At 46.8% G+C, this 12,374-nt stretch overlaps 1 protein-coding gene across 1 annotated transcript in view; it reads left to right on the top strand.

Moving 5' to 3' along the window:
* SART3 (squamous cell carcinoma antigen recognized by T cells 3) overlaps positions 1-9,376 on the top strand; it is a gene marked incomplete at its 5' end in the record, with an annotated part of 16,089 nt that extends 6,713 nt beyond the window's left edge. Inside the window, 11 exons of the mRNA XM_010147334.1 lie at positions 525-632; positions 1,049-1,126; positions 1,326-1,384; positions 2,442-2,551; positions 2,828-2,940; positions 3,370-3,446; positions 3,854-4,022; positions 4,737-5,188; positions 5,853-6,005; positions 7,660-7,847; positions 8,967-9,376. Of these exons, the coding sequence (XP_010145636.1) occupies positions 525-632; positions 1,049-1,126; positions 1,326-1,384; positions 2,442-2,551; positions 2,828-2,940; positions 3,370-3,446; positions 3,854-4,022; positions 4,737-5,188; positions 5,853-6,005; positions 7,660-7,847; positions 8,967-9,147 (1,688 nt within the window). The remainder of the gene's footprint in view (positions 1-524; positions 633-1,048; positions 1,127-1,325; positions 1,385-2,441; positions 2,552-2,827; positions 2,941-3,369; positions 3,447-3,853; positions 4,023-4,736; positions 5,189-5,852; positions 6,006-7,659; positions 7,848-8,966) is intronic.
* Positions 9,377-12,374: the final 2,998 nt, after the last annotated feature.

A 12,374-nucleotide genomic window follows, 5' to 3' on the forward strand; every position in this document is an offset into this window, starting at 1 on the left:
GCTCTGAACAGTGTCTGACAGATGGTGACCTGTAGGTTGCCCTGAGAAACTGGATGCCCCATCCCTGGAAGTGTCCAAGGCCAGGCTGGATGAGGCTTGGAGCAACCTGGTCTAGTGGAAGGTGTCCCTGCCCATGGCAGGGGGGGGGACTGGGGGGGCTTTGAGGCCCCTTCCAACCCAAACCAGTCTGTGATTCTGTGTGTTGCCACCCTGCTGCAGCAGTCCTAGAGCTGAGGACATGTACAGTAGTGTGCTGCTAGGGCAAAGCCACTTTTGTGGAGCAGCTTCAGTTCTGAGTGAGCAATTTGCTTCCATTTAGCGGGAAAATTACTGAATTAAAATGGCTTTTACATTCACTTCCTAACCCAGTTTAGTGTCTGTGGGTTTTCTTGTGTTTTCCTGTCTTCCTAGAAATGTAAGGTGCGTGTGCTTCTTTGCGCTGTACGCTGTAGCTTGTTAAGTTTGTCAGTGTTTGAAAAGTAAATATGTTTGGGGGGGGTGGTGTTTTTCCTCGTTTCTTTCAGAAATGTTTGAAAAAGCTCTGAATGCTGGTTTTATTCAAGCAACGGACTACGTAGAAATCTGGCAGGCTTATCTTGATTACCTGAGAAGAAGGGTGGATTTTACACAAGGTATGTATGTGTGAACAAATATATAAACTGTTTTCTGTGCACCTCTCTGAAATGGTGGTATTACTTTTTAAAAAACCTAACAGTAGTTTTGTATCTTTCACAAGAATTACTTGATGGCCACTTAGTGCCTATAAAATACACAAACTTTGTTGGTTTATAGCAGCTCCTTGCTGACAGAATGGATTTTGCTGTTTCAAAAAATGCCCTGCCCTATGTTTTAGGGACTTAATGGTTGTTTTTTGTTTTGTTTTGGTTTTTTACGCCTGTAGTGAGTTTTAGTGAAGTAAAAAAACCTTTGGCTTCCCCCTGACCCCAGCAAAATCATTGTGGGTGTTAGGGAAGAGATTTTAGTGAGTGGGAGATGAAAATTAAATTACTGTAAGCCAATTCTTTTTTTTTTTTCCCCCCCCCTAAAGACTCAAGTAAAGAGTTGGAAGAGCTGCGGTCTGCGTTTGCACGTGCTGTGGAGTATTTGAAACAAGAAGTAGAAGAACGTAAGTTAAATCATCCAATATATTGTTTTCTGCTGTTGAAAATAATTTTTAGAAGGCTAGTTCTCCACACAGTGTTTAACTTGTCTGGAACATTTTGAGAAAGCTGCAGATAAATATTTAATCTACAATGTAGGACTTGGAAATAAAAGTGTTTATTTAATAAGAGCCGTTCACAAACAGTGCTTATTTTTATTCCCAGGATTCAGCGAAAGTGGAGACCCATCCTGCACCATCATGCAGAACTGGGCAAGAGTTGAGGTGATGTTTCTGTCTGCTGTATTTAAATTGCTAGATTAGAGAAAACGGGTTGTTTTAACATTCCAACCACAGCACGCAGTCCTCTCTGGCATTTTGTCTGAGCAACTTCACTGAGTAATGAATGAGAATTGTTCTTCTTCCCCTCCTGTGTCTGGACTGGTCAAAGCATGTAGTGTAGCTTCAGGCTTGAAGCATGACATCCCAGGAAAGAAAGAGCATTCCCTTTGGGCGAGTTGTCAGGACTGTTGGCATGTTTATATTCTGCCATGACTGCACCGTGGTGCAGAGATCTACGAGTACCAGCAGTTTGGAACTGAACACTGTAAACTGCCGTGAATCCTGCCTGATGTACTGCTGCCTACCCTGCTTAGTTTCAAACTAGTACAGGTATCGGTGTGCTGGTCAGTCACTGCCTGCAAGCGGGTGTTTTATTTCCCGTTGCCAGAGGCTCATACGCATCAGGATAAGTTCCGTTACTTCTGTGCTGTGATTTCTCTGGGCATAATGCGTGGGATGGCTTGCCAAAGCCTCAGGCGTGGTAATCCTGAGAACATGGGACTGAATCTGAATGACTTGCTTTCTGTCCACTTAGTGGAGGGAGAAAGTAGGTACATCCAGTTGTGATTCAGCTTATGCCAAAGCAGTTCTGATAAGCCAGCTGTCTGCAGTCCTCACGTACCTCTGCAGTTCGATGAGGTGAATCCTGCTTGGGTTATTCTGTTTGCCCACTTCTCCCTGCTCCCTTTCCAAAGCTGTTCTCTGAGACTGAGAACCAGTTTTCTGTTCAAGTGCTAATGACAAAAGGAAAATTTCAGGAGCAGCTATCTTGATTTTTTTATAATGACCAAAATGTGGGAGCCAGTAGCCAAGATTGATGTATCGGGTGGGTAGGGAAGTATTACTCAGGAGTAGGATTGGACTAGGTGTTCCCTTTGATCGCTCTGAGGAGCAGATGTATCTTCCTGGGTCTCTGTGCATCTCTGGTGTTCTCTTGGTTTGAGGGTAAGGGTTTAGACCAAGTAATCCTAAATCATATTATTTGGATGCTGTATTTCAGGCCCGCTTATGTAACAACATGCAGAAAGCCAGAGAACTCTGGGACAACATTATGACTAAAGGAAACGCCAAATACGCCAACATGTGGCTGGAGTATTATAACCTAGAAAGGTAAGGGCTTGGCTGGTTGGGAGAGTTAACTTTAGTTTCTGTATCTGGGTGAGGCAAGGTGCTTCGAATGGGTGTACTTCATGTGGGTTTATAATACGCTTTTGAGCTTCTTACTTCTGAAATACACTGCAGAGCTGCTGTACTGCAGCCACAATGTGTAGTGCGAGTTCGCTGGGGAAGGAGGAAGAGCATTTGCCTAGAGTGTAGCTGACCATCCGGTCTTGGGATCTGGATGTGGAGGATTGGCTCCTTACTGCTGTGGTTTCCCTGCCGCAGAGCTCACGGCGATACCCAGCACTGCAGGAAGGCTTTGCATCGAGCTGTGCAGTGCACCAGCGACTACCCGGAGCACGTCTGCGAGGTGCTGCTCACGCTGGAGAGAATAGAAGGTAACGAACTGCGCGTCGTCTCGTTTTACCCAGTCCTCGTTCGTGTACAGTGATACAGAGTGAATTTTGATCTGGTGTTTTGTGTTCCGGTGGAGGCTTACTTTCTTTTCACTACTGTAGTATACACAAGCAGCTCTTTTCTTTCTTTCTCTCTTTCTTTCTTTTTTTCTTTTTTTCTTTTCTGGCCTGACTTGGAGCCTGCTGAAATTACTGGGTTTTTCCATGCCTTTTTGGAGTGTCGTATTATAAATGAGAGGTTTCTGCTCTACCTGGGTTTTGTTTTCTTTTCCTTTGAAGGCTGCTTCTTTAGGATTTTCATGTGTTAATATTAAGAGCAAATTCCATGAACTTATTGACTCGTATTTTTCCAGAATTGTATTTTCAAGTTATGGGAAAGCTGTATACAAAGCCTTTCTTTTCATCCTTTAGGAACCCTGGAAGACTGGGATGCAGCTGTTCAAAAAACAGAGAACAGATTAGCTCGAGTTAACGAACAAAGAGCAAAGGTCAGAACTTCCTGTGAACTACCCGAGCAGTTTATAGGAAATACCTGTATTATGGTCATGCTTGTCTGAATGTCGGTTTTCTAATGTTGGTTCCCATACATAAACCTGAATTATCTTAAAGCCTCAGAACTGTCGATTTTTAGTTTAGAACTACCTTTACTATCTTTTGATGCTCTTTATCTTTCACCTTTTGACCCTCTGATGGATACAAGAGTAACATGCACTCCAGGAAAGGTTTAAGAGCAGACAATTGAGATGTGCTTTAAATGATGATCCCACTAACGCTGTGTTCCATGGAGCTTAGGAGAACACCTTCCAGGTCCAGCATTCTGGAAAATAGCGTGTAGGAATGCTCTGCAATCTGCAGTCACTAGGAAAAAAAAAAAACAACCCTTGTGTGTTCGTAGGCTGCTGAGAAAGAAGCTGCTCTGGCAAAGCAAGAGGAGGAGAAAGCTGAGCAACGAAAGCAGGCTCGGGCAGAAAAGAAAGCTTCCAAAAAAGCTAAAAAACCCAGGACTGGAGACAAGCGCAAAGCAGATGATGATGATGAGGGTGAATGGGGACAAGAAGAAGAAGGTAAAGAATCCAAACCCAAATTAAACTTCAGACCTCTGGGAACAGGGTTATCGGATGCCTCCCTGCAGTTAGAGGCCGATGAGGAAGTGCCATCGCTGGTGTCTTCAGAGCTGCTGTCTGTTCAGGGTCTCTTTCTCCTCGGAGATCTTTGTGGTAGTGAAATGAGAGCAAGGCTAAATGCTTTTTCATCGACCTAAGTATATATTTACAAGAACTTCTGTAGGGTGGGTTTTCATTTTTTTTCTTATTTCAGAGAAATAGTGACCTTGTTTAAAAAAAGGTCACTTTCCTGACTCATCAAATGACACTGAGGCGTGTGTCTAAGTTGGGTTATTCAGTATCGTAGCAGGCTCTTGGAAGGTGGTAACAGAATAGATTACTGCCCCTGGGAGTTTTGGGAGCTTCTACATTTTTGTTTCTTACCTAAAAAAAAAAAACAAAACCCATTAGACAAAGAAAACATGAACCAGTTGTAACTGACAGAAAAAGGGAAGAACTATCCCTGTTTCTTTCATCTAAATACTTGCTGTCTTGGTCAAATAATGTGGTGTCCTCCTTAAAAACCTGAAGGAGGTTTTTATTTTGTGTCTTTAAGACCTGTCGTTGTATTTGTGGTTTCCCGTGCCACTTCCAGACTCCCCAGTGGTAAGAGCTTAACTTCAGCGGTGAATGAAGTGGTGTCATTCTTTCTAGCGAGGCTTTCCGTTTCATCAGCAGAGCAGCCCAGCAAGAGGCACAAGGGAGATGGTGACAGCGTGCTTCTTGAAGAGGACATGGAGGTAGAAACCGGGCTCTTTGGAAGAAGCAGGCCTGAACAGCCAGATCGCCCAGCAAACCAAAAGGAAAAGGCATCTACCAGTCGGAAAGACATCCCTAAAGTTTTACACGACAGCAGTAAAGATAAGGTCACTGTCTTTGTCAGCAACCTTTCCTACAACATGGCAGATCCCAAAGGGAAACTGAAAGAGCTCTTTGAGAGCTGTGGGGAGGTGGCAGAAATCCGTCCAGTATTCAGCAACAAAGGGACGTTCCGGGGCTACTGCTATGTAGAATTCAAGGAAGAAAAATCAGCTCTCCAAGCTCTTGGCTTGGATCGTAAAGTTGTGGAGGGAAGACCGATGTTTGTTTCTCCGTGTGTTGACAAGAACAAGAATCCAGACTTTAAGGTAAACTTTTATTCTTTCAAGCAACAGGTTGAACAGTGGGACTGCGTAGGAGAGCTAGCAGCACACGTGGCTAATGAGCATCTAATGAGCTCGCGTTGTGCCAGTTTTGGGATGGCAATGTTGTGTCTTAGCAGTAAAATTGTTTTCTGGGAGTTCTTGCACCTTGTGTTACTTTGCCATAAAGTAGGATTGGCGTTAGCAGATTTCTGCAAATCCTGAGGAAGCTTATCTGAGCGGCTGTTCATGGTGTGAGGTACCCAGATTCCTACCTGAGCATCTCAAATCTGTGAAGTACGGTTTTTGGTTGAGTCATACAGCTGCGGGCATTTGTTACACAACCCACTGGTTCTTGTTAATGGTCTGTACCAGACATCAGCTGTGTAATCAGTGGCTTTCTGTGTTAGGGACTTACTGTACAGAAAAACCTAATGGTTCAGGTGGTGACAGCTGAGCAGAAGACGCTGTCATTGACCCTTATTGTGAAGGTGTTTAGAAACATCTCAGTTCTTAGAATTACTTGCAAGTCCTTAGTGTATGCTTATATGCGAAGGTATCTTTATAAGGCACAAATGAAGTACTCTGCTAAGCTTTTGGGGGTGTAGTAGATTGAAATACTTGGCATTTCTGACTGGTTTGCTATTTAACAGCCTTTTAATTTCTTCAGGTGTTCAGGTATAGCACTACACTGGAGAAGCATAAACTGTTTATATCTGGCTTGCCGTTTTCCTGCACTAAGGAAGAGCTGGAAGATGTGTGTAAAGCACATGGGAATGTGAAAGACATTCGGCTGGTCACCAACCGAGCTGGAAAACCCAAGGTAGGCATCCTTAATGCACCCTTAATTTTAAGAAGTCCTTCAAACAAAAGTTAAGCTTTTGTATTTTTAGAAGTTGCCAACCTGGTTATGCATTAAAAACTCGTAGAAATGCTGGGATTTATACAACCCAGTGCGTCTTTGTGCCGACAGATAACAAGTAGGAGAGGAAGAAGAATTTTTCCAAATTAAATGTTAAACTGCACAAGAAGAATGCGTGATATAAATGGGATGGAGGGGGAAGAAGACATTTCCAGCACTGTCAGTAGAGCAGAAACAGGCATTAGTAAGTCTGCAAAGGATCCTTGGTTCTAAAGTAACTGAGTAGATAGGGTTCACCTGGTATAACCGATTTCCTTCCTCCCTTTCTTCACTCTTGAGTCTTTTGTTCCCAACACCTGCTGCAATAATAGATTTGCCTGTGAGAAATGAGCCACCTCTCTCTGACAGGGCTCATTATTTCCATCCTGGAATAAATGACTCCTTGTTAAATAAGAGATTCTAAGCTAGCTGCTGCTCTGCCAAAATTCTACCTGACGCCTCGGCCGTGTCTGCATGTTGGGTGCTTCTAACAGGTGCCATCCCGGTGATGCTGGGCATGTATTTTTAAAAGGTATTGTCTAGCTCTTGGCAATATCTCAAGCACAGTTCCTGCGGTGTACATACACCTGCGGCGTTACAAGGTACCCCAAGTCTTGCAAGCTGTGTTCTCAGCTGAGTTTCAGTTGGGATTCTGTCTGAACCCCAGATAAATGTACTTCAGATGTTGTACAAAATCTGACTCGTTTCTTGTGAAACTGAATAAATCCAAAAATACAGCTGAAGGGCCTGTATGTCATTTAGAAGAATATCAGTAGTAGAACTGGGAGGTGATGCCTCCCAGCAAGCGTAACTCACTGGAGGAGCCTGCGGTAGCAGGGGGGGCCTTGGGGGGCCCTTTTGTCCGTTTGCTGAAATAAGACCCCGTTACCGAAGGTGCAGCAGCGAGCAGCTGGTTCCCGGGGCGGCTAGCAGCTGCTACGTGGTGAAGTCCACATGGATTCATTTCCTGCAAAGATGGCTTTTGTCACCTTGCCCTGTTCTCAGGGCAGCAGTGCCAGTCCAGACAGTGCTTGCAGTGCTGTTAACCTGGCTTTTGTGGCCACCTCGGTTTCAAGAGCAGTAATGGCACTATATCAGCAGACTTGATTCCTTAGGTACGATTGTAGCTTAGTGAAGAATCACAGGGAAGTTTGTGTGGATCCTTGTTCTAGCTCCATAGATTGACTTTTCTTTACTATGAATCCAAGCCTGTCCAGTACCAGATTCAGCCTGGATATTTCTATTATTATACATTTAAAGTGAAGACTTGCCACTCGTGCTGTACCTCATGATGTTTACTTTACTGGGATCTTGGCTTTCTTCTTTTATTTTAGTACCTCTTCCACAAATTAGGAATTTTAATACCTCTTCTGTAAGCGAGAGCCAAGAAGTGCAGGTTGTAGATTTTTGTAGGCAAGCACTCTTTTAGCTAAAGGGCACTGGGACTCTCAGCCATCTTTAGGTCAGCTTTCTGTATGGTTTTCTTATCACTTGGCCAGCTGATGAGCAAAAGCTGTCATAAAGAGAAAGAAGCCCTAAAACTAACGTAGGTTACCCCTTTTTTTTCCTCATTTAGGGCCTGGCCTATGTGGAATATGAAACTGAAGCTCAGGCCTCGCAGGCCGTGCTGAAGATGGATGGCCTGACGGTTAAGGAACACGTCATCAAGGTGGCGATCAGCAACCCCCCTCTCCGGAAAGTGCCGGACAAGCCTGAGGCAGGCAGGGCCTCACAGTTCGCAGTACCTCGGCAGCTTTACGGAGCGTGAGTACTGGGGGGGGAGACTGCTTGGCGGTGCTTAGAGGAACATGCACTAAACGGCAGCAATCTCTTCTGGAATATGAGGGAATGTTTAAAAGGTGCTGAACTATACAATTTAGCTTGCTGGGTGGAGAAGGAAAAGCAGGTTTTTCTTTGCACTTCTAATAGAAACAGGTCTGCAGTGAGTGAGGTGTTGGACATCCCGCTGGATCCCGTGAGCGCTAATAACATCCTCGTCCTCTCGTTCCTGAGCGCCAGCCATTGTTCCCAGCGAGCGTTAAGGTTGCTCTTCCATCTTGCAGAGCGTTCCCGCCGCTTCAGGCGGCATTGGACATGCCCCCGTAGGTGAACACGGAACTCTGGGAGCTGCTGGGCAGTTGCTGTCTGCTTGGTTTACGGTTTCAGAGGGCAGCCACCCAAAGCTTTGCACCACTTAGCCCCGCCGTTTGTTTCAGGAATAATCATAGAATCACAGAATGGTGTGGGTTGGAAGGGGCCTTAAAGATCATCTGGGTCCAACCCCCCAGCCATGGGCAGGGACACCTTCCACTAGACCAGGTTGCTCCAAGCCTCATCCAGCCTGGCCTTGGACACTTCCAGGGATGGGCCATCCACAGCTTCTCTGGGCAACCTGTCCCAGTGCCTCCCCACCCTCTCTGTGAAGAATTTCTTCCTGATATCTAATCTAAACCTCCCTGATTTCAATTTGTACCCATTACCCCTTGTCCTGTCACTACAGGCCCTTGTAAAAAGACTCCCCCAGCACCCTTGTAGCCCCTTCAGGCACTGGAAAGCTGCAATGAGGTCTCCTCGGAGCCTCCTCTTCTCCAGGCTGAACAAGCCCAATTCTTGCAGCCTTTTGTCATCGCAGAGGGCCTCCAGCCCTCTGATCATCTGCGTGGCCTCCTCTGGACTCGCTCCAAGTGGTCAATATCCTTCTGATACTGAGGGCTCCACAGCTGGACGCAGCACTCCGGGGGGGTCTCAAACTCCAGGTGGGGTCTCATAATGTTTAAATGAGTGTTCCTCGTAGCGAGCAAAGTCCTCCTTGTTCCCCCAAGCTAGACCGATACGTTCAAAGAGCACTTGGAGTGTTCTCACACGTCGCTTCTTGTTCTCCAGGCGAGGGAAGGGAAGGACGCAGCTTTCCATGATGCCTCGTGCGCTGCAGCGCCAGAGTAACCCTGTGGCGAAGGCTGAGAACGGGATGGTCCAGAACTCACCAGCAACTTCATCCCAACCCCCGGAGGAGTCTAAAAAGATGTCCAACGCTGATTTTGCTAAGATGCTACTGAAAAAGTGAGCAAAAAGTCCGCAGTCAGCGGGTCTGGTCAAATGTGAAATGCCTTTACGGAAGCCATGTTGTGTCCTTACGCTAGCGAGGAGAGGGCGCGCGTCACAATCACGTGTAAATACTGCTCCGGACTGCTGCCTTCCTAGAGACCAGGGTAGGGTGGTACAAATCCCAGGTGTTTTTTCCTCTGTTTCGAAGAGCAACAAGTTCTGTGTTCTGGTAAAATGGCGTTCTACGATCCCTCATATTGAGGGTAACGAAGGGGGAGATGCTTCCTGTAGAGGTTGGGTGCCACGTCGAGCGTTGCGAGTCCCCACCTCTCTCTCTCATTCATGAATGAGATGTGATGTGAAAGCCTAGCGCCGGCCCTGTCCAGCTCCGCGGGTGGGTTCGGGTTGTCATCGCAGTCGTTCTCTCTGACCACGAACCCATTTTACACCCCCACCCCCCCCACACACGGGGACATTCATCTCCTTCCATGAAGAGTCGGACGGCAGATGCTAGTAACCTCACCACAATGGCCTATTTTAGTATCGGGAGAGTTTCTATACATATGTGTGTATATATATACATATATATGTATTCCCTTGGTGTTCTGTTTGAGCTGACCTGTTTTTTATATTGTGTGTTTGTAAAAGACATTCAAATCATTATTTTTAAGTGTCATAATACTCAGATCCGGTAATTTTTGTTTCCCATAAAAGCTACATGCTGAGGACCATTTTTTTGTTGAGGGGGGGGCATGGGTTGTTTTCGCTAGCTAGCTCACACGTCTTTTTGCAGGTGGTTTCTGTATGGTTTTGTACAAATGTGAAGTGCAAGCTGATGTTTCTTGGTTTATTAAACTCAAGTTCTCAAAGGTTTCCTATAAATACTGTTGCTTTTGTTTAAATGTGGGTGGTGGAATTGCACTTAGCGTATGGCAGCTGGGAAGACTGATGTCGCTCACCTCTCGGGTGCGCGGAGGCAGTGTCACTTAGATCCCTGTAGCTCGTTCCGTCTAGTCTGAATATCCTGAAACCCCTTCGGTAGTCACCTCGGACGCTAAAATAACCCCGGTACGTGATCCTGGAGGGAAGTGTGACTGCTTGTCTGACTAAAACGGCTGCTGACGGGAAGTCGGCACCGGCGGGGGTCGAAGGTGAGGGGGGAGCCCAGCACCCAGTTAGTGTACAACACGAGCACTGCTGCAAATAAACCCTCTTTTCAGTGCTTACGTTCTGTGCTGATTTGACTTGGCTTTTCTTTGAAACGCCCGAGCCCGTGCTGGAGGTTTGAACCGCGGAACGGCGGGAGCTGTGGCGGGATAGAGTACGGACTGAGCTCTGCCGGTTCACGGCGTGGTGCGCAGCCTCTTCCCTGCCCGACGCTTGGGCTCACCGCTGAGTGTTTGCTCCTGTTACGGTGGGGCTGTATCACAAAACCGGCGTAGAAGCGTTCTGTTGCCACTGCAGCACGCACCTTTGGAGAGCAGGAATGCTGAGGCTGGTGCCTTGGGATGCTTGCCTTGCCCTGGTGCCTGGCAGCCGCAGCGCTGGTGATTTAAGTTTGGTTTGGCTGCCGGGGTCGGAGTTGCTGCGTCAGAGCCCCCGCGTTCTGCTCCCAGCCGCGGGACGGCTGTACGCAGCCGAGGGAGACTGCCTACGCGCTGATGGCACTCGCTGCTCCATGAGCTTGCTGCCCAGACCGGTGTTTTAAGAACAGCTTATTCCAAACAGACTTTAATATTAAAATAGTTTATTAATCTGTTACTAAAATAACAATTTCCCCACACACACCCCCGGAGCTCTAAAGTGCAGATTTTATACTCGCCTTGCGCTACAAAAACAAGCATGCTTTGTAAGGACAGAACAACCTTCCTTCTTTATTGTTTGTTCCCCTGTCAGCAGTAAGGGGTGCAGGAGCACGGAGTGACGCTGAAGCAGACAGCTATCGCCCAGTCTGGTCCTGCTGTCAGCTCGACAGCGTGTCCTGCCTCCGCTGTGGGTAAGAGAGCATTACAGGGGGAGGATTAACACTGGTCTGGGGCAGTGGAACAGCTCACGCTCTTCTGCCAGGTCTTTAAGCTTAATAGCACTGGACTGAGTCGAAGTTTTCTCAATACAGAGGTGTTGGGATCAGCTCTGCTGTTTCACAACCGGCAGGCAGGGGGTAGGGAACTAGGCCTCTGTTAGGCTGCAGGTGCTTTTACCTTAAAGCAAAGCTAAGGCACGCTGCTTTGAGCAGCTGCCAGGTACCGCAGCACAGCCAGGCCTCGTACGACTCCTTAGACACTTATCGTGGGAATAACCTGACCTAGTAATTAATTGTGAAAAGTTCTCTTGTGTAGCTTGAAGAAACCTAAGTTTTTGGCAAACTTGCTGTCCCCATTCTCACCAAATTGGCACAACTGATAAAGGCTGATGGTTATCTAGAATAACCCTTCCTGCCCACGGCTTTGCTCTTTTCAAACCCCGAACTGAAACGTGGAGTGACGGTCGCAGTTTCCCCAGGGATCCTGCGTGAGGAGGCGGGGTCTGAGACAGGCTCTCGGAGTGCTAGGGAGGCTTTCTGCCCGAAGTGCAGCAGCAGCACCTCAGGCGCAGTGAAGTAAGTCGGAGAGCGTTTCTTCTCTCGTTCCAGTCGCATCGTCTGTAATCTTGAGCTGAGTACTTCCCACTCGTTGTACAAAACCCGCCCTAGGAAAGGCAACTGAAAGGAAACCTGCCAAGTGCTACTGAAAACAGAAACGGGAGGGGAGAGATGCCTTTGAACTGGAGTTTCGCCTCCTTCCCGATCAGGACTGTCAGACTTGCGCGCCTGGCAGGAAAGAGTCCAATTAACGCTGCCGGGAGAGGGCTGTTACCACAAGGGTTGTGTTTTGGGGTTTTTTTTAAGCAACGGGGAAGAGGTAACACAAAAACAACACCTCAAGACTTTGTCTTGTCTTAGCAGCTCCTTGCGAGGTAAGACAGTGCAGCTGACCGACTGGGTGGAGGGCTGTGATTGAAATCGCTTCTCAAAGCTTAACTTGAAGGAGAAATTAAATTCTACTTCAGCTTGTTGAGCCCCTTGGACACCTCTCCCCACCTCCTTCCAGTAGCACAAGCAAGTTATAGTGCACAGTCAACATCAGCAGTTCACATTTCGGCTTGGCATAATGTATATAAATAAATTATATTAATTTAATCCCATGTAAGACACTTTAAATAAATGAAATGCTCAAGAGTGACACCTCCTGTCGAGTTATTTCCCAG

Source organism: Eurypyga helias, unplaced genomic scaffold (genome assembly GCF_000690775.1).
Source record: "Eurypyga helias isolate BGI_N326 unplaced genomic scaffold, ASM69077v1 scaffold29282, whole genome shotgun sequence".
NCBI lineage: Eukaryota > Metazoa > Chordata > Aves > Eurypygiformes > Eurypygidae > Eurypyga > Eurypyga helias.